General features: G+C 43.9%; 2 protein-coding genes across 6 annotated transcripts in view; one reads left to right on the top strand and one right to left on the bottom strand.

The window, feature by feature from the left end:
• The window catches only part of pals2a (protein associated with LIN7 2, MAGUK p55 family member a), a 21,294-nt gene extending 6,487 nt beyond the window's left edge, over positions 1-14,807 (top strand). The window contains exons 1-13 of one of the 3 annotated variants that reach the window (XM_018740760.2): positions 468-543; positions 2,756-2,890; positions 6,543-6,661; positions 7,364-7,516; positions 7,779-7,934; positions 8,624-8,851; positions 10,431-10,562; positions 10,706-10,802; positions 11,040-11,108; positions 11,239-11,400; positions 11,893-12,095; positions 12,521-12,649; positions 12,934-14,807. In XM_018740760.2, coding sequence (XP_018596276.1) covers positions 2,860-2,890; positions 6,543-6,661; positions 7,364-7,516; positions 7,779-7,934; positions 8,624-8,851; positions 10,431-10,562; positions 10,706-10,802; positions 11,040-11,108; positions 11,239-11,400; positions 11,893-12,095; positions 12,521-12,649; positions 12,934-13,110 — 1,656 coding nt within the window. In that variant the 5' untranslated portion in view covers positions 468-543; positions 2,756-2,859 and the 3' untranslated portion in view covers positions 13,111-14,807. Of the gene's footprint in view, positions 1-467; positions 544-2,755; positions 2,891-6,542; positions 6,662-7,363; positions 7,517-7,778; positions 7,935-8,623; positions 8,852-10,430; positions 10,563-10,705; positions 10,803-11,039; positions 11,109-11,238; positions 11,401-11,892; positions 12,096-12,520; positions 12,870-12,933 lie in introns of those variants that run through there. The other 2 variants (XM_018740759.2, XM_018740762.2) reach the window with 2 other exon arrangements.
• gsdmeb (gasdermin Eb) lies at positions 12,631-22,027 on the bottom strand. 3 transcript variants are annotated; one of them, XR_001965591.2, is made up of 11 exons: positions 21,762-22,027; positions 20,610-20,881; positions 19,793-19,985; positions 19,521-19,695; positions 17,933-18,053; positions 17,709-17,840; positions 16,310-16,437; positions 15,962-16,133; positions 15,474-15,547; positions 15,062-15,353; positions 12,631-12,700 (listed from the first exon to the last, which is right to left on the bottom strand). XR_001965591.2 is itself a non-coding variant. In XM_018740764.2 (10 exons), exons 2-10 carry the CDS (start codon positions 20,818-20,820, stop codon positions 15,129-15,131), a joined length of 1,431 nt encoding a protein of 476 aa, XP_018596280.2. In that variant the 5' UTR covers positions 20,821-20,829; positions 21,762-21,837; the 3' UTR covers positions 13,673-15,128. The 3 variants fall into 3 exon arrangements, 2 of the variants coding, with proteins under 2 accessions (XP_018596280.2, XP_018596279.2); XM_018740764.2 differs by lacking the exon at positions 12,631-12,700 and having other exon boundaries at positions 13,673-15,353; positions 20,610-20,829; positions 21,762-21,837; XM_018740763.2 differs by lacking the exon at positions 12,631-12,700 and having other exon boundaries at positions 13,674-15,353.

Raw genomic sequence — 22,027 nt, 5'->3', positions numbered from 1 at the left:
CCCCCGCGGAACTCATAACTTGTTTTTCCTTTCACGCGGTCTGACTCAAGTCTGCCCTTGCATTGGTGCACTAATTAGTATTCTAGAACATCACCATGGATCTGTGCCCATCCACATTCTAGAACATCTCCATGGAACTCTTTACACTTGATTGCATGATAAAGAAACTAGCTTTTAAATTAGTTTTGCTCAACTTATAAACATAACGCTCTCTTTCACTCAGTTTTTTTTCCCCGTCATTGGGTTTTGTCTCTTTGTTTCATTGTTATTAATGGACAGAGCCCCAGTGTGGTCCGTGGTGATCAGGCAGAGGGGAAGTACTGTGCCTGGTTTCCACTTTCAGAAAGTAGCACATGGTGTAACCAGGCCAGCCTGCCCGCATTGCACCTTAGCTAGTTCATAGTGTATGTGTTCCTGTGTTTCAGACCTACTTCAGTGACTCTGTAGGTTTGGCTGTTGACCCAAGCAACAGATGAGGAGAGAGAGAGAGACCTGTTTGATTTCTTCTCTGCAGGTCCAGCTGTGGATGTGAGCAGTAGATAAGTATGTGTGTTTGACTTGTTTCATTTCTTCTCTAAAAGACCTGTGTGTGATTTCTTGGGAAGCGAAGAGGTGGTTTTTAGATGAGCAGTGTGTTTCTTCTGAATGGGAAACCAGTGGAAAATGGTGTAGTAGGAAGTCTATATGTCTGTTTTTAAGAACATCTGTCCCTCTCTATTTATACAGTTTGTGACAACATCTGCATCAGGTCATAGTTTTTAGAGTTTGGACGTAATGACACAATGTTGTTACTAGGTCTGCTCTTCGATCAAAAGTATCTTGCAGGCTTTACCTGTTTACACAGCTGTTTTACTGGAATCATTTGAGTTAAGTGTCTGGTTTTAGGGTCTACAGCAGGGAACTGAGCTGGCAGGCATCAGTGTGTCTATTGGCTGTTAGGAATGAGGCCAGGTGACACCTCCCAGTGCTACCCAGCATCACTCTGGCACTTTTGGTGCTCATTTCATGAACAGGTTGCAGACACCTCAGGTGGTGTTGGCTATAGGGGACACAGCTGGGACTTGAAACAGCCAGTGTTACTGGACCAGTTTCACCTAATTTTCTCTGGCAGAGCCACAGTGGAATAGATGGGTGTTGAGTGCTGAGGTTAAGAACTTAGCACTTTGAGAAACAATGCTTTTGGCTAGTACTAAACCGGTGCCTCTCGGGTTTATTGTTTAATTTCACTTTTGGGCTGCGAGTTAGGATGTGGGTTTACGCTGATCGCAGTCCTCCAATTTTCCATGTTGTCCCTGTATTTGTGTGAGTTTCTGCTGGGTCCTCCTGTTTCCCTCCACAGCCCAAAGACACATGTTTAAAGTAAACTGGTGACTCAAAATTGCCGTGTGTGTCAGTGAATGAGTGTAGAATTGTGCTGTGTTGGGCTGGTGTCCCATCCAGCGTGGACCTTGCCCCATGCTGTGCTTTGGGAAAAGCCCTGAACCCCTGTGATCCTATGCTGGACTAGCAGTTACTGATAATGGATGGATTTATTTAAAGCAGACATGCTTAAGAGTGTTCTTAGCAATACATTGCAATTACTAGTTGCAAATAGTTTAAAAGTCTGTGTTTGTGCTCCTAGAAAGACTTCTGGTAAACGTTCACTGAGTATATCATGTCACTTGAGTTTGACCTCCGTTGAACGTCTCAAACATTCCAGCAAATGTGTCGGACCCCTTTGCCTCCCGCGCTCAGTGTGTAGAAGTAAAGGCATTACAGTGTTAGTGTTGCTCGCCTGGGCCCAGATTCCTCTGTCCTCAAGGACTTCACACGGGTTCCTGACGCAAGCGTGATGCAATGTCACCATTTTTCCACCAAGGCATTATCGGTGGTGCCTACAAGGCATCTGTAAATCATTGATTAGTATGATTCAACAACCTGTAATCTTTATGTGTAAAATAGATATTGTGAATTTTGCTTGACTACAGCCATGTTTCCGTATATAGTTCTGTGGAATTGCTGTATGTAATGCTCTGAGCATCTTCAAAATGCTACAGTGAACTGTTTCACATTGTCATACTCATGAAGATATTTAAGTGTAATTTTTACGTGCGCCGGCCTATGTGGAAGATTAGCTGGATTAAATATACAGTATGGTGGGGTTTTGAATTCAGAGGAGAACAGTGGGGAAAGTGATGCCTGAAACTTTTATTTAGAAGGTGTGTGTGTGTGTGTGTGTGTGTGTGTGTGTGTGTGTGTGTGTGTGTGTATATAAAATATATGTATAGCATATTTATAAAAATATTTTAACCAACGGTCTGTTTCCCAGAAAGCATTGTGCTGTTGAAATCAATGTCAAAGCACTAGTCAAAACTTTGGAAATACTTGGGCATTTACTTTTGTACTTATTTTTACTGATGCTTTTCTCCAAAGCTACTTGGTGATTTACCCAGTATGCAGCTGGGCAGTACTTGTATGTGATGAATTTGGCAGAAAAGTGAAAGCAAAGCGACCTACAAGTGCTGTAGAGCTCTGGGAATTGCTGCTGTAGAGCTGGAAATACGTGTAGGCTCATTTTCTGATCAGGCTTGTCTAATAAGTGTCTTGTAAAGACAGCTAGTTTCCTGCAAGTGTACTCAAATTAACTGCTACTGTACAATTAACAGGGCAGTTCGATATTTTTTTTGGGGGGGGCCTTAGGGCAGTATCTCTCTTATAATGAAGAGAAATGTGTCACACCTTTGAATTGCTAATGTGATGTCCTTGCCTTTTCCAGCTTCCCCGGTGCCCTATTTTTGGAGCGATTGAAGACCATTCCAGTTGGCGCTGGCCAGTTCTGCCTCTGAGTTTGCCAGTGACATTGTCCTGTGTGCAGGTGAAATGACTGTGGCCAATGCCAAGTCCACCTCAGGTAAGCTCCCCTTATATAACATCTGCCTTGCCTTTATTCTGTGAAATGCTGCACATGTGCACATGCAAACCTCTGTTCAGGCAGTGTAGCATGGTCACTTTGCTATGTCACTTTAATACGCACATGAAACGTGTCCAGTGATTGGCAGGGAAAGCTCAGGGCTATGGAGTACCTTGTTCTAGAGAAGCTTGCAGGTGAACTTTAGTTACTGCTTTCAATATTTGGATGTGATGAATAGCCATGATCCTGCCAGCATGATCAGGATTGAAATGATGAAATGATGCGGTGTTCTGACAGCCTGGAAAAGCACTTGTGTGTTTGGTTTCTGCGCATTGTGCTTGGCCCTGGATGTTTTCCGAGCCAGATCCCCCTCTGTGTTGTCATGGCCCGGGGTTTCAGCAACCATATTGTTGTTTCCAGATGTCTGTCAAACTCACTGCCCCGTTGTTGCTTGTGTTGGCATTAAATGCACGTTTTATTTTGTTTAACTGACGCTTTTTGTCCAGTTCAACTTATTGCAGGTAGTAATACTTGACATTTTAAAGAGTTTTAAATCCCTTATTATTCTTATCTGGGTGTTGTTGTGGTCCAGCAGGTAATACTGTCTTCACTTCTCGAGGGTTGTGGGTTGCAATCTGCCCCCGGCTTTCTCTTCACAATTTGCATGTTCTCTGTGTTTGTGTGGGTTTCTTTCACGATCTGAAGTTTTTGTTTTTTTTTGTTGTTAACCGATGACTCGCAGTTGCCTCATGTCTTGTTTGAGACTTCAGCACAAGAGAATGGAGACTTGAGTACAGGAGAATGATTTCGCTTTGATGAATAATGCTTGTGTTAGCCCACGAAAGAAGGATGGTGAACAAACTTACTCCTTCGACATAGACGCGTGTATTGCATTGTATTTAAAAATACTATATGGATCCATTCTTTGTGCATTCTCTGTACATTTTTTGGTAGAACTTTTTAGTTAATTTAAAATGTGAAATTTAGTTATTTTGTAGCATACCAAACTCTTGCAAGCATTTCAACTGTTTTAGTCAGAATCTTTTTTGGAAAACAGACTAATCTTACCGTTTCTACATCATCATCGCCTTCCACCCCTCCTGGGGCATAGTCCACCAGAAAGGACTCTCCAGGCATCTGTGTTCTGTGCACTTCCTCTCTGAGAGCTGAGATGTCTTGAAGTTTCCTTGTTGGCATTTCTGTAGCTGGCAAGGTTTTTACGGTGCTGCCATTGACTGCTTAATCAGATTGCACCTCATAAGTAATAAAGTGCTTTACATTTATTAATTTAGTAGATGCTTTTCTCCAAAACTATGTACAACTTTGGGTGTGCAAAAGTACCACCAGAACATACACATAGCTTTAGGTACAAATGCAGAGTTATCAAAGAGGAGTGTATGGTATCTCCACCTTGCTGGTACACCTTACTGCCCATAGAGGTGACATTCACATATGGAGACAGTAGAGAGGGGCTCTGAGACCCTTCTTGAGTCCTGGGAGGGGTTCAGCCATTCAGAGGTACAAAGAGAGTTTGTTCCACTGAACTGGGGCCAAAATGGAGAAACTACACACTTTTGAATAGAGGAGCGCCACACTCTTGCTGGGGCACAGGGAATAATGGTCGTGTGTGTGTGTGTGTGTGTGTGTGTGTGTGTGTGTGTGGGGGGGGGGGGGGGGGGGGGGGTTTTCTCTCTCTCTTTTCACATAAGAATCTTTAATGTCTTATTCCCTACTGTGCCTATTTTATGGTATCAAAAATATAACTTGGAATTGTTGCTGCGTATTAGTTTTACTACAGATTCTTCTGTCACGAGAAGTTAATGTAAACTTTTGCTATTTAACTTATTCAGAAAAGGGCTATGAAGTGTTCATCATATTTGACTTAAGCCTCTATGGTCTGTGGGGTTGTTTGAGCTAAGAGCCTTGTGTGAAATTTTTGAATGGAAAAGACACGTGCTGGTGCACTGCAGAGATTTTTGCATTAGAGCCTAAAATTCCGTCTCCATGTCATTGTTTAATGTGTCCATTTTAATCTTTCATGTTCCTACTTTAAACTGGTATAGGTGAGAACCATTACACTGCTCGCGTGTGTGTGTGTGTGTGTGTGTGTGTGTGTGTGTGTGTGTGTGTGAGAGAGAGAGAGAGACTGTGTGTAGTACTTTCTGGGATGTTTTCAAAGGGAGGCAAATGGTTCCGTTTCTTCCCTCAGGCACTGAGTGTGAGCTCTTTGCAATTCTACTGAGAGACTGAGGGATATGTGTAAGTGCCAGCTTCAGTTCAGAATTGCATTAAATCTCTCATTGAAAGCCCAGTTTACCTGTCCCTTTGAGTCAGAGCGAGATGATTCTTCCTCAAGGTCAGTCACGAAGTCTTTTACTCTCTTCGGTTCTTCTGATGAAGCTGAAAATTTGCAGGCATTTTTCTCAATTTGTTGTGTAGAATGGGAAACTTTATATCCCTGGCAATGGCCTGCAGGGGCCAAAGTTACACTTGTCCAGACTTTATGAAGCCCTGTGCTTGTGTGACTCCTCAATCATATGTTTTTATACCTTGTGATGCACTGTGATCTCATGTTGCCTCTGTTTATTTTCCTGTTGTGTAACAACCCATTAATGTACTAACTTAAAGTCTTAGTGTTGCAGTTGCATAAATTCTTCTGAAAGGTCATCCGAGGATTCCAATTTATGTTGAATTTTTAGAGTGCGGATGCTGCATTCTTTCCAACTCCAACTTTTCCTTTCAGGCTTGTTAAATTGTCATGATTATATTTTCCTGCCCCAAACCAGCAGTGACGTCCACAGCACCAGTGTTTCAATATGGAGCAAGAATCAAACCGGAAATATGTAAAGTGGCAATGATTATATTAAGTATGAGAATTTTTTGTGATGTGCATTATGCAAGGAAAATGCCCTTGATGGTTTTGTGTGTTACTGTCCCTCAAAGGCCTAGAGGATGAATACAGGGCACGATCCGAGTTCTGCAAAATGACGCTGAGCTCATTAAGTGTATTAAGTTCTTAAAAGGCTTTTGTTCAAAATACTTGAGTAACCCCTTGGCTCCTAAGCCCACGTTCTTAGTCATTTTCTTAGGGCGTGTGGCTCCAGTTCTGAGGGGCAAGGTTTTACAACTGTGGGCTGGCAAAGCATTGTGGGATTGAAGCACACTGAACACTAATGCACTGAGAATTCCCAAAGTGAACCTCTCACCATGATAATAGAGGGAATTACTGTAATGCCTGCTAGTTCCGGCGTTTGAAGATCAATATTGCCCAACCATGGCGGCGCACCGTCTGCAGCAGCGTGTAACTTGCGTGTGTTTTTTCCAGTGCACAATACTATGTGTAAAATGTTTAAAAACACAGTACATCCATATTGCCTTGTGTACACGTTGATTTTTTGCTGGTATATTGAAGCAGATTTGACAAGTGTGCATGGGTGCTTCTGATCAGTTCCCCTGCAACATGGCACAGTGCAGTGTCCTCAGTTAGAGGTTGTGGTTTCTTCTGCGATTTGTGTGGTGACGGTTATATTCTCACGTGGCTCTACATTGCTGCGCTGCCTAAGTAGGTCAGCAAGAGTTTCTTCAGCTCAGAGGGCCAGCTCTGTGATGGTGTATGAATTTGAGTGTAACAAGGCTTCTCCCTGTCTCTCAGCCATGCGAAAAGTCCTGGACAATCTTATGGACCTACCCAAATCCACAGGAGCCCATGACATTGACCTCATCTTCCTTAGAGGCATCATGGAAAGCCCCATCATTCTATCCCTCGCCAAGGTACCCCATTGTTCACTGTGTACAGCATTAAAATATCCAAATGTAAGCATATGGGATGGAGAGCAAAGCCCGAGGTCGGTTTGTGAAACGTCCATCCCATCCTGACTTGACCCGCTCTCGGTATCATCCAGTAGCTTAGCCCACGTAACATCACAGGAGACATTCATCTATGCCAGAGGGTCCAGGACTGGTACCCACTTTCAGTGGAAATGTAAACAGACACGTGCCCTGTAGTCTAGTCTTTGCTGCCACAAAGCATGTTTATTCATGGTTACCCAGGTGACCTGTCCTTGTCCATTTGTAGGAAGACAGGTCCAGTAACTACAGTGGTCCTGTTATTAGAGAAGAGCAAAATACGCTCCTGCCCTCACACTGCATTTCCAGTAAAAGCAGATCTGTGAACATTTGAAAAGAGTAACATGTTTGTCTAAATTTCGGCATTTCCAATAAATATTTACTTTTGGAATAGATGGATGCAATGGCCATAATTCTTGCCTACATTCTTTTTGTATCCTGTACTTTAATAATTAAGCAAACCAAGAAATTATGAATTTGAATATGCCTATAAAAACAAACTATTAATACTGTTATGGTGAATCCTTCTCCAGACATCTTTCCCCAATTGCAAATCGAATGTGTGTGAAATGGTCCCAGGCGGTGCCTGTGTTTTGTTAAAGCTGCCCTTCTCCCTGACCCACCCAGGCGCATGAGCGACTGGAGGACGTGAAGCTGGAAGCAGTGGGGACCAACAACGTACAGCTAGTGACGGAGATCTTGGAGGACATTCGGGGCTTGAGAAACCAGAATAACAGTGCTGAGGAGCTCTTGCACATACTGGAGGAACCCCACTTCCAGGTGCGCTTTGCAGGCAGGCGGGAGGGAATACCATGAACTCAGAATTTAACTCTTACCTTAGTTCTGAGATTTGACTTGGAGTCGATGCCTTTTGCTGGTGGGACGTTACATGACCAGAAGGAACAAAATATTAAATCAGGTGCTGTTGCTGATCAATATTTAAAATGATTGAGACTGGTTTTTATTTAGCAACAAAATTGTGAGTGTATCCTGTAGACTGGAAGATGAGCTCTTGTCCTGATTTTGATTTCTGATTTCCCAGGCACTGTTAGAAGCTCACGACATGGTTGCCTCCAAATGTTATGATGCTCCGACCGAGACTTCAGAGGTCACTAAGGAGACAGCAGTGGGCAATTCTCTGACACAGGCAGATGCCGTGCGGGTGATAGGGATACAAAAGAAGACCAGTGAACCCTTGGTGAGAGTTTTAGTAGTATCATTCATACCAATGTATTGGTTCTCTTGTACTTTTCACACAGAAGTACTTTGTATTGAGCATTTTTATCCATAATTCTCAGATAAAAGGTGTATAGTTTATCGTAATCTGTGACCACTGAAATTGACAGATTCTGTCTCCCTGAGGGAGATTGTCTCCATATGTGTGATGGTTGTGATCAACAGTATGCTGTGTCAGGTGAAGAAAAGCCTTGATTGGAACTTTGACAAAATATCACATTATTCACGTCACATATGCGCCAAGAACTCATTGTCATTTCAGTCCAAATTAATATAAACTTTTCCCTGTCCTTAAAAGCTTGTAATTATCTTAATCCTTTCACTTAATCAAGGAATATTTTATTACACCTTCAGTAGTTAAACATCAAATAAAATATTTATTTTCAGAAATAATTTTAAATTAGAAGAAATACCTCAAACCACTGCTAAATAATTTAGTTTAACACCACTGAAAAACAGTTGTGGGCTCTTGCCAAGAACATTTGGATTGAAGTAAAATGTGTGGTACATTCTGTCAACATCCCAGATAAGGCTGAGCTGGAGTAAAAACCAGAACACATCCCATGGCCTGAAAGGACCAGCACTCCACACCCCTGAATTTAGAACACATTCAATAATGTCATTATGACACGGATGGCTGATGTCACTCAGGGTGTGACCTTCCGCGTGGAGAAGGGCGAGCTTGTGATCGCGCGCATCCTGCATGGCGGCATGATCGACCGGCAGGGCCTGCTGCACGTGGGCGACATCATCAAGGAGGTGAACGGGCGGGAAGTGGGCAGCAACCCTGCAGAGCTCCAGGAAACCTTGAAGGAGTGCAGTGGCAGCATCACGCTCAAGATCCTGCCCAGCTACAGGGACCCACCACTCCCCACACAGGTGTGGCATGCAAGGTCAGCCCTGGTGGCACTTCTGCTAGGAGTTGTCCCATCAACTCATGTACTGGCATTCAGGTCTTTAGCAATATATAAAGGTATCTACTGCTGAATGTATTGGTATGGATCTGCATCAAGTATGTACACAGACTTCTGTCTGTACCTGTGTTTTTTGGAGAAAAAAGTTTTAAAATTGTGTTTTTCATATCTTTAGCAGTATCTTCATTTGTGAATTTCTTTCACAGATATGAAGTGGTTGCAGTTTTGACATTTGGAGCAAAATTATCTGCTTTATTAGGCATAACAGATTCCATGATGGGGGCTGGGATAATAAGCTACACATGCTGTGGCTCACAAGAGGCAGGGCTCAGTAACTCTACATGCTTTCAGCCATGCCACAGCTCCTGGCAGAGAGCCCATGAGAAACTGTCCCTTGAGCACTGTGCATCCCAGGGCAGGCTCTCCTGTATCCTAGGCATCTGCACTCTTCTTGTGCCTACATTTGTCACAGCTTTAAATAAGGAGGTCTTCTAGGTGTAGGAGGTGGGCATGGCAGCAGCTGGCTGAAACTGAAGACCGGGAGCTCTATTAATAACTCCTGCACTCCTGCAGCGGTCTGGGGGGGGGGGGCTGCTTGGAGGAATGTCCTAGACTCCTTTGTGAAGCTAGGCTAAGATGATCTTCTGCTCTCTTGCTGTCTCTCACTCCCACACTCCTTTTACTTTAAATAAAAAATGTCAAGGAGACATAGCAGAATTATTAGTTATATCTGTTCCCCTGGAGGAAAGAAAGCAGGACTTTGTTGCTGCTGCTGCTGTTGAAAACATAAATCAAAGGTCAGGGATCACCAGCTCATTGATCTGTGGAGCACAGAAATCCAGGCTTGAGACGTGAATAGAAAGTGAGCAGGTTGTTGATATGACCCATCTGTTTACCTAAGAGGATTATTGGTGTGGCTTTATAGAGCAAGGCAGTTCTGACAGCCTACATCAAGCTTCTCCCGTGTGTTGATGCTAATGGTTTTTTTTGGTGTGTGTGTGTGTGTGTGTGTGGCAGTCCCTAAATGTGGTGTTAGTGGCACATCCCCCAGGGTCATCATGTTGGCAGTGTTCCTGCCAGCCCTGAGAGGGGGTGTAACTGCTTCTGTGTATTGTTGTGCCCTTCCTGTTTCCCAGAGGAAGCCCCCTAAGGAGAATGTGACTGGCTGTGACGAGTTGTAGTGATTCCATACTGTTGGAGTACCATACTGTTTAATCCTGGTCCCAGGGACATGCCCACTGTGGTAACTTTCATCCCAGCCCGACTGCTGTCTGTCAGTGATTGTTTTCAGAAATCAACCAGTCTGCAGCTGCCGATTAAATCAAGTTGGGTAGGTTAAAGTCTGAGGAGTTGGAAAATCAGGGAATTAAATGTCATGTTTCCAATCACACAGATGGAAGCCTTTAATTTTTGTCATTTCCAGTTTTTTGCATAATCATAATCTCTTAAAGAAGTGTGGCTGCAGAATGATTTGTCATGCGGCTTTGTTCCAAATGTCACAGGGGGAAGCTGATTACTAACATGTAAAGTGTTGTGCTTTTTAGGTCTATTTGAAGACACACTTCGAGTACAATCCAGCCAATGACAGTCTGATCCCCTGCAAGGAGGCAGGGCTAGCCTTTTCCAGAGGAGACATCCTGCAGATTGTCAACCGGGAGGACCCCAACTGGTGGCAGGTAAGGGCAGTGCAGGCAGCACATACCACCAGGTCCACCTTAAATGGTGTTTATTCTTGGACACGGTGGACAGGAAGCTGATGCCTTTCTGGATGAAAGAGCTAAAAGCTGTTAAACTGTGAGGCTTCCTTTCTGTATCCTAGGCAAGCCGCGTGGTGGGTGGAGCCACGGGACTAATCCCCAGCCAGTTCCTTGAGGAGAAGAGGAAAGCCTTTGTCCGGAGAGACTGGGACGGGTCAGGTATACTTCAGTTTTGCAGTTCCAACACTTCCTTGTTGCATACGTTCATGCAGACACATTCTTTATTGTGCCCTGTTCTAAGACTCGACCTCATTTGCATAACATAGCTCTGCTGCCTCACCAGTGCCAAATAGGACCTGACACCTGGCTTATTTTGCATGTCCAGTGTGGTGTGAGCTTTAGGCTATGTGCCCCCTCTGCTGGCAGACCAGAACACTGACTGAATGTTGTGAACAGGTATGCTCTGTGGGACCATAACTGGAAAGAAGAAGAAGAAGATGATGTACCTCACAGCAAAGAATGCAGGTATATGGATAGCTGACAAGTGAGGCATAATGCCACTCCCTATAGTTTTCCCTCCCTCCCTCCCTCCCTCCCTCATTTGTGTGGGTACCTGTTGAGGGTTTAAGTGCTGCTTGTGGTCTCTGGACATCAGAGTTTGACCGACATGAGCTGCAAATTTATGAGGAGGTGGCGAAGATGCCCCCGTTCCAGAGGAAGACGCTGGTCCTGATCGGAGCTCAGGGTGTGGGCCGGCGCAGCCTGAAGAATCGACTCATGGTGCTTAACCCCTCTCACTTTGGGACCACTGTGCCCTGTGAGTTCCTCTGCTGGTCTGAACTGGACATATTGTTTCCTTCCTGTTTCTTAATGACAGACACACACACACACACACACAATGTCTACAACCGCTTGTCCCAAGTGGGGTTGCAGTGAACTCGAGCTTAACCTGGCAACACGGGGCAAGGCTGGAGGGGGACACACCCTGGATGGGGACGCCAGTCTGCCGTAAGGCACCCCAAGCAGGACTTGAACCCCAGACCCACCACACAGCAGGCCCTTGCCAAACCCGCTGTACCACCACGCCCCCCCAACCCTTTTAATAACCATTTGTTTTACCCTTCTATATACCGAGTTGTAACATGAGATATTGGGGTTAGGTGCCATGTACTACCACAGCCCCTAAAAGGATGCAAACTCTTATTACTGTTCAATTTTTTTTAACCTCGCTACCGCCATCTGTTCGACTGAGGAGAACATGAGATTAAACTCTCGTTGCATCCCTTCTACTGTCTTCCCCTTGTGCTAGTCACGTCAAGGCATCCTCGTGATGAAGAGAGGGATGGTCAGTCGTATCGCTTTGTGACACGAGTGGAGATGGAGGCAGATATCAAGGCTGGCCGCTACCTGGAGCACGGCGAGTATGATGGGAACCTGTACGGAACCAAGATTGACTCCATCCATGAGGTGGTGGACACTGGCCGGACCTGCATCTTGGATGTCAACCCCCAGGTATGAATCTGACTTTGAACTTTAAGATGAAGGAATGCTGTTGGACATTGCCCACAACGTGCAGAATGGAATGTTAATTTTTAACTTTTGGTTATGTACAGTCACACTTGAAAGAACTTTAAACTGTTGTTTTAACATCACACTACTGCACAGATATCTATCTTTCGGGCATTATTGAACTGTGTTACTATTCATTTAGCTGACGCTTTTTGCCAAAGCGACTTACAATGTTAAGGTACTTTACAATTATTGACTTATTTCTAAAGTTGGGTAATTTTACTGGAGCTATTTATAAGTACCTTGCTTGGGGTAATACAGCTGGAGGTGAGATCCGAACCTGCAACCTTTCAGTCCAATGGCAGCAGCTCTTACCATATTGGTTTGTAGTTTAATATCCTGGAGCTCTTGCTGATGTTTGTTTGTAGGCCCTGAAGGTGCTGAGGACATCGGAGTTCATGCCATTTGTGGTGTTCATAGCTGCTCCAGAGCTGGACATACTGCGTGCAATGCACAAAGCTGTAGTTGATGCAGGGATCACCACAAAACTGCTCACGGTCAGTAGTCCCATCTGATATTTAGCCTGGTCATTTGGTGGCACTGTTTGCCTAGGAAGCAGGGGAGTTTTCATTACCACTAGCTTGGTCTGCCATGTTGCTATTGTAGAAGTATTTTGAGAACCTTTTGCTGGAAGGGAAGTTCTGTAAGACTGGTACAAAATTACAATGTTGAGTTATTCATTCCACAGTGATCCTAGTGGTGAATTTCACTCAAACAAATTGCAGTTGCAATGAGTTAAGGAAGTAAATTGTGCACCTGTTCCTCTTTCCATTTCTGTCAGGACACGGACTTGAAGAAGACAGTGGACGAGAGCGCCAGGATCTGCAGGGCCTACAGCCACTACTTCGACCTCACCATTGTCAACAACAACTTGGACAAGGCGTTCGAGGAGCTGCAGGCTGCTGTGGACCGGCTGTGCTCAGAACCACAGTGGGTCCCAGTCAGCTGGGTCTACTGATTGCTTCCGCTGCTGTTGAACCAGGCACCCAGCCGGTAGGGTCACTGGGTGACCAGCCAAGAATTGTGCCAGCAGTGCAATACCACAAACCTCTCAGTACACTGATCAATTTTTGTACTCAGACCAAAGGGAAGTGTACTTATTTATTTTTTTATAAAACTTTTTTTGCCGAACATGTTTGTACTCTTATCAGTCTTGAGTTTTAAAGGCTATGAAGGGGAAATGGACACTTAAATCACTTTATATCCTTTTCTGCATCTTGGCTGCAGAATTTTCCAACAATATTGACTACTCGTGAGATTTTTTTTATTTTTATTTATTAATGGGGCGAGCAGGGCTCTTTTGGAGACACTAAAGTACCTGTTTCATCTCATTGTTTACATGCCTTGTAACCATGGTGATCATACCTGTAACTTGTCTGTCGTCTTATCCATCACCCTTCCTGTCTCATCTGAAGTTCTTGCGCAACATTAGCAGCTTTTAGACCTACTTTAAGGAATTTTTTTTCCCCCCCCTCCCCCCTAAAGTGAGAATTTAGTTTTTTATAGCTTTTCATTTGTTGTTTGTGCTGTAATTTGTATGGAATTCCAGGTTCTGGGATACATTTTCCTTTCAGTGAGTAGACAACTTTTTTTACTTTAAATCCTTGACCTCTTAACTTGCTGCAGTATACATTTGTCATGTGAGGGTTTTTTCTCCTCCCTTTCTGTGGTGTTCATGGTCTAGTGTGTCTTGGTTATTGCTTCTAGGCAAAGTATAACTTATTCCTTCAGTGTTTTGTGGTACTGAATTGCAGAGATCCTCCTGCCCTTGTCATCCCAATTTTAAATTTAGTATAATTTATTTAGCTTTTTATTTAGTAGTTCTTGGGAACTGGGAAGTATTTTATAATAGAGGCCTGTATTTTAAGGAACTAAAATTTAATAAACTAGAGTGATAATTTTTTGAATGTTTTCATAGTTTTTGACTTTTTGCTTTTTTTCCCCCCACAGCAGCTATTCTGAAGCTTTACGAAGCAGGTGCTGTGTCACCTCAGACAGGCTGGCATTTTTGTCACTTAAGCAGCTCTACAATGGTTTGTTGAAGTAAGTGACTGAGTACACCATGATTTCAGCTCTCCCCCTTTAGTTTCTTGTCAGCTGAATTAATCACACTTCATTAATGAATTTGAATTAATAAACAGTGTATATAAGAGAATTGTCTGGCCATAAGCAATGACACACCAATAATGACATATGTAGGGAAGTGACATTTATAAATGTATACAGCTGTAAAACAAGCTAGTTTTAAAAGTTAGGAAAGGATAGGCTGACAAGGATCTTGCTCTTGTCATGTTGCTGGCATCTTTATGCAAGACCATGCCAGTCAGCCCCACCTTTATGTGAAATGAGTGGCATGTACAGTTATTTACAATAACTTAACTATATATAATAGAAAAGTGGTCTGTCTTCAGGTAATCAGAGCTAACAGAATATGCAAAGTGGTGGAAGATAAAGCAATGGCATAGAGGGCAATGCGTGTGATGGGCTGCCAGCGTATACCCTACCCAGCCACGTTCACACATGGGCTGAGAATAGAGGAGAAGCAATACTATCCCTGTGGATGACTGGTGGGTGGTGGTATTTGGTTTGGCGCTTTCCTTGACTTCAGGTTGTTGCTGTTGGACCTTTTTTTTTTTTTTTTTTTTTTTTTTTTTTTTTGGCCTTAAAGGAACCACATCTCCATTTTTGTCTCCTGATTAAAAGTCAATTTGGGTATAAAGCTGCTGTCTTTGGCCTCAGTCCTGCCTATGGAGCCACTTCCACCTCCCAGTCATCTGTCCTATAGTAAACATTTAGTAGAAATTTTAAATCTTAAATGCATTTTCCTGTTAAGCTCTCAGACCTGTTGCAAAGCCTCAAAAACTGACCAGTTGAAAAAGCAGCAAACATAGGAAAGAGTGTCTTCATACCTTCACAGAGCAAACCAGGAAATGCACTCCTGGGTCTGCCCTACAACCATCCACCTTGAACAACATACTACTTGCTCAACGAAGCAAGCCCATGAATGGTGATGCACAACAGCAGTGGAGCAAGGCTCACTGGACTCCTTGCCTCTGCTAGCACCGCACTGGACTTTCGCCACAGTGTCACTTTGCAGCAGGAGAAAAGACGTTCCACTCTTTGAAAAATCTCCTCCTCAAGAAGGGGGGATACACTACTACTCTGCAAGGAACACTCACTGGCTGTTTCTAATGTTTGCACCTATGAAAATAGAGGAAAAAATTAAAATAGACACTTCCGAAATAAAATGCTGTTTACTGTTATACAACTGTAAACATACAAAGCAGTGTTAGAGACCTTGTTGCTACTTGATCAACTCACCAGCTGTTGCAAGGCCTGTAGAACTGGAGCACTAGAACAGTAGCCAAGAGCAGTTAGCCCATCTTCATTCATTTCTGCAATTTAATCACATGTGAATATGATCAAAGTTTGCAAGAAAGACCATAATGATAGAGGAAACAGTTGTTGCTTTTTTGCATCAATGATTGAACTTTAGATCTCAGAAGTAGGTCTCACTTGGTATCATACAAAACCAGCTTTATGGCTGAAGACTGGGGGAAGAAACTGAAGTACACACACAACACAAGCATGAACTCCATACCCACAGAGCCAACTTCTATCTCTCAGTGGAGAAGCTGTCGAGCTTAAGTACAACTTGCTGTGCCACCCCTAAAAGGGGCTCTGATTGGTGAGGGAAAAGCCAAATATGTTCCTAGAACAGGCCCTCCAGGACTGAAGTTGGGTGACCTCACTTCAGGTAACACCATAGATAAACAGCAGACATCAGTTTACAGCATGCTGCTACTCACCTTCCATTGCATTGACCAGCATATAGCTTGCTATAAGTGGGGAGGTTCTCTTTTGCCCAGCTTCCTGACCATCTAGCTGCAGCAGGTCTAAGAGGGTTTGGACCATGTGTCTCTGAGAGGACAACTCCAGCTGCCCCAGGTCAGGCATCCTGCCCTGGCAGAGCTGATCCAGCTGTGACCAAATGGCAGAAGAACCAGTGTTTGCCGATTATCAATGTCAGGATCAAGATTGCTTACTCCTCTAGATTCCTTTTGCCCAGGGAGGTATGGTCAGAAAAGGGTTTTTGCCACTGTATATTTCCTCATGCCTCTGTTTTGTTATCTGTTAATGCTCTTATATCTACTCACCACATCATTCAGCACTGCCAGTTTTGCCCTGTCCTGCATTGCTTCCTTTATAAGCTGAAACAGCCTGGATCGTGTTTGTGGGGGGAGGTCAGCCAGCTCTTCGATATGAACCTTCAGTTCCCCCATTTCTATGAGGGGGGGGAGAAAAAAAAAAAAAAACCTTTGCAATCCAATGCAATCCAGTGGCCTCTTAGTTACTGCAGGAAATACAACTCCAGGGGATAGCACTTTGGAGTAGTTTTTCTGGAACATGGTTGCCTACAACCAAGGATCCATTCAGCTTCAACCACACACTATACAGATGACTGAATGAGGGCAGGGAATTTAGTAGGTCTAGAATTAGAAGTCATCCTGGATAAAGGCATCAGCTAAATACTGTACAATAGTTATACATCACTTTGGAACAAAGCATCTGCTAACAATGTGAAAATTCAACCATGACAAAGGCAACACTGGCATCTCCAAACAGATATGAATATTTCTACAACACTGCACCAAGTCCCATCTCAAGTCCATCCAGAAGGATCACCCATTTGACCTCATTGGGCACTTCTGAAGTTCTGACCCCTGAAGATAAAAACTGGTAGAGCTCTTGTATTAGAGACACAGCATCTTGTTAAACTGCAATGATATTTGGTTTCATATTTGCATGTAGGAAAAGTCAACTAGCGCTGAACCATATGCTCATGGTAATGGCATTCTGAGATTCCAGGCTCTGGCGAGAAGTTTCTACCTTTTGTTGTAGTTCACGCCACTCTGTCAACCTCCATTTTTCAAATACTACTGTAATGTCACATCTGCTACAGCTTGAAAATCAAAAAACATATAGGGGCAGCTGGCAGCATAGTGGTTAGGGCTGCTGCCTTTGGACTCAAAGGTCACAGGTTCAAATCTTACCTCTGGCTTACAGTACCCCTGAGCAAGGTATTTGCACTAGTAAAAATTACCCAGCTGTATTAATAGGCAAAAAAACTGTAGGAAGATTAATACTTTAAGTTGCTTTGGAAAAAAGCATCAACTAAATAAATGTAATATTAGCAGTAGATGCATTGCAACTCTTTACATACATATTGTTGATATTTGGGTAAAGAACCACAGACTGAGTTAACGTATCTTCTTCACAGCTCATTCTGTTGGTTTATCTGAGCTACGGTGCACTATAGATATTATAAAATCCAATATAAAGCACTTTGTGGCACAGACTGTCAATTATGGATTATGTATGAAATGGTAGGATAGAGGTCACCCCATAAAGAGCATTTGTTGGTTTATTGGTGCCACTTCACAGCTCATGAGACTGACCACCTAGAGACTTCATATTATATTAATATATACACAACAGCTCAATAAAGAGAGTACCCTCCAGCCACAGATACACATACAGCTCTGCTGACACTACCTTTAAGCTGTTCACTGAGCGTTGTCTTCTCAGTTTGCAGGTCCTTCCCAGTTGCTTCACAGAGGACAAACTGGGTCCCTTTGTGGGAGTCCACTTCAAACCCACCCAAAACATCTGGCAGAAGGCACAGCTCTGGAATGATGGAAGGATTAAATTAATGACTATAATACATCATCTTAGACTTATAAAGAGACTGTACAGAGAAAATTGGAATGTTCACTCACCGTACTCCCCATTAGCCTTTACCTCCAGCTCAATGATACTGTACGCAACAACTGTATGGGCAGGAATCTCCAACAGCACTTCACTGTCCATCTGCATATTTCCGTCGTTATTCAGGGAAACCTGTGCAGTGTAGTGAGAGTTGACACAGCCAGGCATTACCTGTGGTTTTTTTTTCATAGTTTTCCACATGATCAGATTGGCAAAGCAGATGAAACACTACATTCATACATTTATTCATGTAGCTGATGCTTTTCTCCAAAGCAACTTACAATATTGAAGTATTTACAATTATTTACCTGTTTATACAGCTGGGTAATTTTTTACTGGAGCAATTTAGAATAAGTACCTTGCTCAAGGGTATTGCAGCCAGAGGGTGGGCTCAAACCTGTGACTTTTGGGCCCAAAGGCAGCAGATCTAACCACTACCAGGGGAATCACACTTTTCCTGTTAACACAGCAATGTAGAATACTGTGCAAAAGTTTTAGGCACTTGGGCGGGGGGGAGCTGTAAAGTAAGAATGCTCTTAATAAACTTCCTACAAAGCTTAGTAACCATCCATCGTCAACAACCGCTTGTCCCGAGCAGGGTCGCGACGGGCTTGGCCGGTCCCGCTCTCTGGCGGGTATGGGGTTCGAGTCCCGATTGGGGTGCCTTGCGATGGAATGGCGTCCCATCTAGGGCATGTCCCCTTCCCCTCCAGCCTTGCGCCCTGTGTTGCTGGGTTAGGCTCCGGCACACCACGACCCCACTCAGGACAAGCAGTTTCAGACTGTGTGTGTGTGTGTGTATATACTTTAATGACATACAAAACCCTTACTGTAATACTGTAATGTTTTGCAAAAGGAAAGCTTGGAAATCTAAAATATGCTCTTTCCCATTGACACTAATGCAGAAGACATTAAATAATGGTCTAAAACATATTTTTGTGAACCATCTAAATGCCTAAGACTTTTGCACAGTACTGTATTACTATTACACATTGTATTCATGTATACATACTTCTATATTTATTAAACATAGCACGTTAGTTAATGTAACCAATGTAAAACTCAACTTTGCCCCAAATTTACAAAGCAGGACATCTCAGATCCATCATGCAGTAGATACTGTAACAGCATTCATTACTTTCATGATGTAATCTGGAATTGTCATAAACATCCATTTCCTTGCTATTAACACAGAAAAAGAAAAAAAAATGCACAAATCATCCTCTGACCCACAGACACTAAGGTCTCATGCTACAGAAGTGCTGACAAAAGTGCAAGGTACACCTGCAAGAAAGCAATTACAACAAATCCATGACAATGGAAATTCCTTAACTGAACGACTTCAATATCACGTTTATTAACAAGGATGAATACACAAATGCTACAAACTTTAGTGTTTAAAAACAACAGTGAGATTTCTGAGAAGTGTAATGTCAAAATTTCTTTTCCTACCAAAAGTACTGAAATACCACAGAACTATAGTAGACATCCTGGTGAAAACACTCAGAGCCTGCACCCTGCAGGGGTGGGAATTTCAAAAGGCACTGCTACTGAGTCACTTTACCCCAAGAGCCACTGAAAGCCCATCATCACTCCCACCTGTATCTTCTTCGGCTTGCGAAATGCCAGCACGGCCCCACATTCGCCCTGTTCCTGGACCTGTTCACTTATGAAGCAGGGCTCCATGGTTAGGATTCTCTCCTTCACAAGTCCAAACGCCTCATTCTGCTTCTCACGGGTCTGCTGGATGAGGCAGTGCTCCAAGTCCAGAACCCTGACCGAGAAACATCATTGCCCTGATTTTGGCATACAGTTCCTCCTGTCACCATGGTAACTATATCCCACAGAAAGTATAGAGTTGAGTGACCCACCTGCCCCTGGATTCCTGCAAGAGCCTCTGGACATCAACCTCCTGTTTCTTTAAAGCACCAAAGGAAGACTGCAGTTTGGAGGAACCCTTTCCTTCCACATTAACTGTCAGCTGGCCCACTTCCGCATCCATCTTCCCCCTCTTGATGTCCCCAAAGGTGCCCTTGTACTTCAAAAAGTCTGTCTCAGCTACATCTGCGGGGAGGAAACAAGCAGTTATACATGATCATAGCCAAGAAAGTTGTCAATATCTTCACTGTGAACATTCATCCATTATCAATAACTGTCTGTCCAATGCAGGATCATGGTGGTCAAGACGCTATCCAGGAAATGCCGGGCCATCACAGGGCAATCACAAGGCAATCACAATCTCTCCATCTTTCCCTTTCTCCTCTCTGTCTTGTGCCTGCATACACAAAAGAATGTGATGGCCCAGCATTTCCTGGATAACATCTTGACCACCATAATCCTGCATTGGACAGACAGTTACTGATAATGGATGAATGTTCACAGTGCAGATATTGACATCTTTCACCAATTCCACTACAATACTTCGTCTTTCCACTGTGGAACGATACCAGAGCACCCAGAGTAAACCGCTGTGCTACCAGCGTGTGAACAAGTGTTCAGACAAGTTCTTGATACATTAACAAAAGCAAAGATACCCAGACTGTGCACAATAAAATACAAACTGGGGTGTAATCGTCAGTGTTTGACAGCAAAATTGTGTCAACTGGGTCTGAACTTTTGGACAGAACATCTACCTTGACATGGTGCGCCATGTGCACACGTTCATCTTATCTGCTAGAATGACCATACCAGGCTGCATAGGATCATCCCCAGTCAACACATCATTCAGAGTGAAGTCGGACACCAGGTGCTTGGGCTGCTGCCAGAACCAGAAGCGCTTGCGTTTCACCACGAGGGATAGGGGGACCAGCTTGTCTGAATCGTTCAGGCGGGACACTGGGATCAGTAACCCATCTGGGTCGATCTGCTGTAGCAAGTTGCTGGTAGCCTTGGCGAACATCTCGGGGTTCTGGGAAAGAGCAGGGGTAGGGTGACGAGGGGAAGGCCTCCAGGGACAGCCACTATCACCAAGGAAACAGAGGGGGGGGAGTCACCATGAGCCTCTTCTACACTCAGCTAAGTCTTTTGGTCCCCATCTTTGACCACGTGATAAAACCAGAATCTCATCACAAAGGAAAAAAAATTAACCAGCCACATGAAGTGCCCCTTCTGGATTGTTCCTCACCTGTCTTACCGTCATGATGTGAGCTGTAAGGTCCCTGAACACATATTTCATATCACCATCATGTTAGTTACATTTGTTCATTCAGCTGACACTTTGTTAAAGTGTTGAGTTTACAATTATTTACCCATTTATACAGCTGGGTAATTTTTTTTTCACTAGAGCAATTTAGGGTAAGTACCTTATTCAAGAGTACTAGTACAGGCTGGAGGTGAGGCTCGAACCTGCGACCTTTTGGGCCAAAGGTAGTAGCTCTAACCACTACCCTACCAGCTAAGCACAGCAAAAGCGAAAATAGTACGAAAATAGTACGAAACCCCACCAATCATGCAAGGCGTCACCCCTCGAAAAGTTTAATTCAAATTTCACCTAGCAAATGGATGTTTTAACAGTTGTTGTTTATTAATCACAGCTTGTCCCGCAGGTGATGCAGCAGCGTAAACAACTAGTCTGTGCCGAAGGAGGAGAACAAACGGAACGAACAGCACTTCCTCAACTGTCAACTGCGGGCCACAGCCCGCAGCATTCTTTATTCATAATAAATATCATTCTTCATCAGCGAATAGGAAACTTACTACTTCGCAAATTCAGCAGCTGAGCAGCAGCAAGTAGTGAGCAATTGAATTGGGAAAAAAAACGAAAGAAAGAACCCCGTCGTCGTGCTATAAGCACAAAAACACAGTAAAACTCACTGATTTCCGGAATCTTTCTTCTCTTACCTGTGGAAAACCGCGCTAAAGGTGAGAGGACGACAGGAGGTGCAGTGGCTGAGACGACGGACACAGCGACGAAATAATACAGACGAACCGCGACGGCCTCCAGCCATGCAAACGACGAGCGAGGAGTCCGTAGCCCCCCCCCCACTCGGCGGCTCACGTGACAGCGGCGACCACACCCCTCACCGGGACGCCGCCCTTTGCCCTGGCTGCGGAGCGAGCGCCTCTCTCGCGCCCTGCCTGGGTGGGGGTGATGTCATTAGTGTTAA

Source organism: Scleropages formosus, chromosome 18, assembly GCF_900964775.1.
Source record: "Scleropages formosus chromosome 18, fSclFor1.1, whole genome shotgun sequence".
NCBI classification, from domain to species: domain Eukaryota; kingdom Metazoa; phylum Chordata; class Actinopteri; order Osteoglossiformes; family Osteoglossidae; genus Scleropages; species Scleropages formosus.
This window is presented reverse-complemented; position numbering and strand designations above follow the sequence as displayed.

Bases quoted from the DNA above. Each gene is read 5' to 3' on its own strand.
- gsdmeb (XM_018740763.2), bottom strand. From the start codon at position 21,868: ATGGCTGGAGGCCGTCGCGGTTCGTCTGTATTATTTCGTCGCTGTGTC. The intron at 17,841-17,932 runs GTGAGTGAACAT...CCATCATTCCAG, and splicing joins AAAGGCTAATGGGGAGTACG to AGCTGTGCCTTCTGCCAGAT. The intron at 15,354-15,473 runs GTGAGTTGATCA...CTATTTTCATAG, and splicing joins TACAGGCCTTGCAACAGCTG to GTGCAAACATTAGAAACAGC.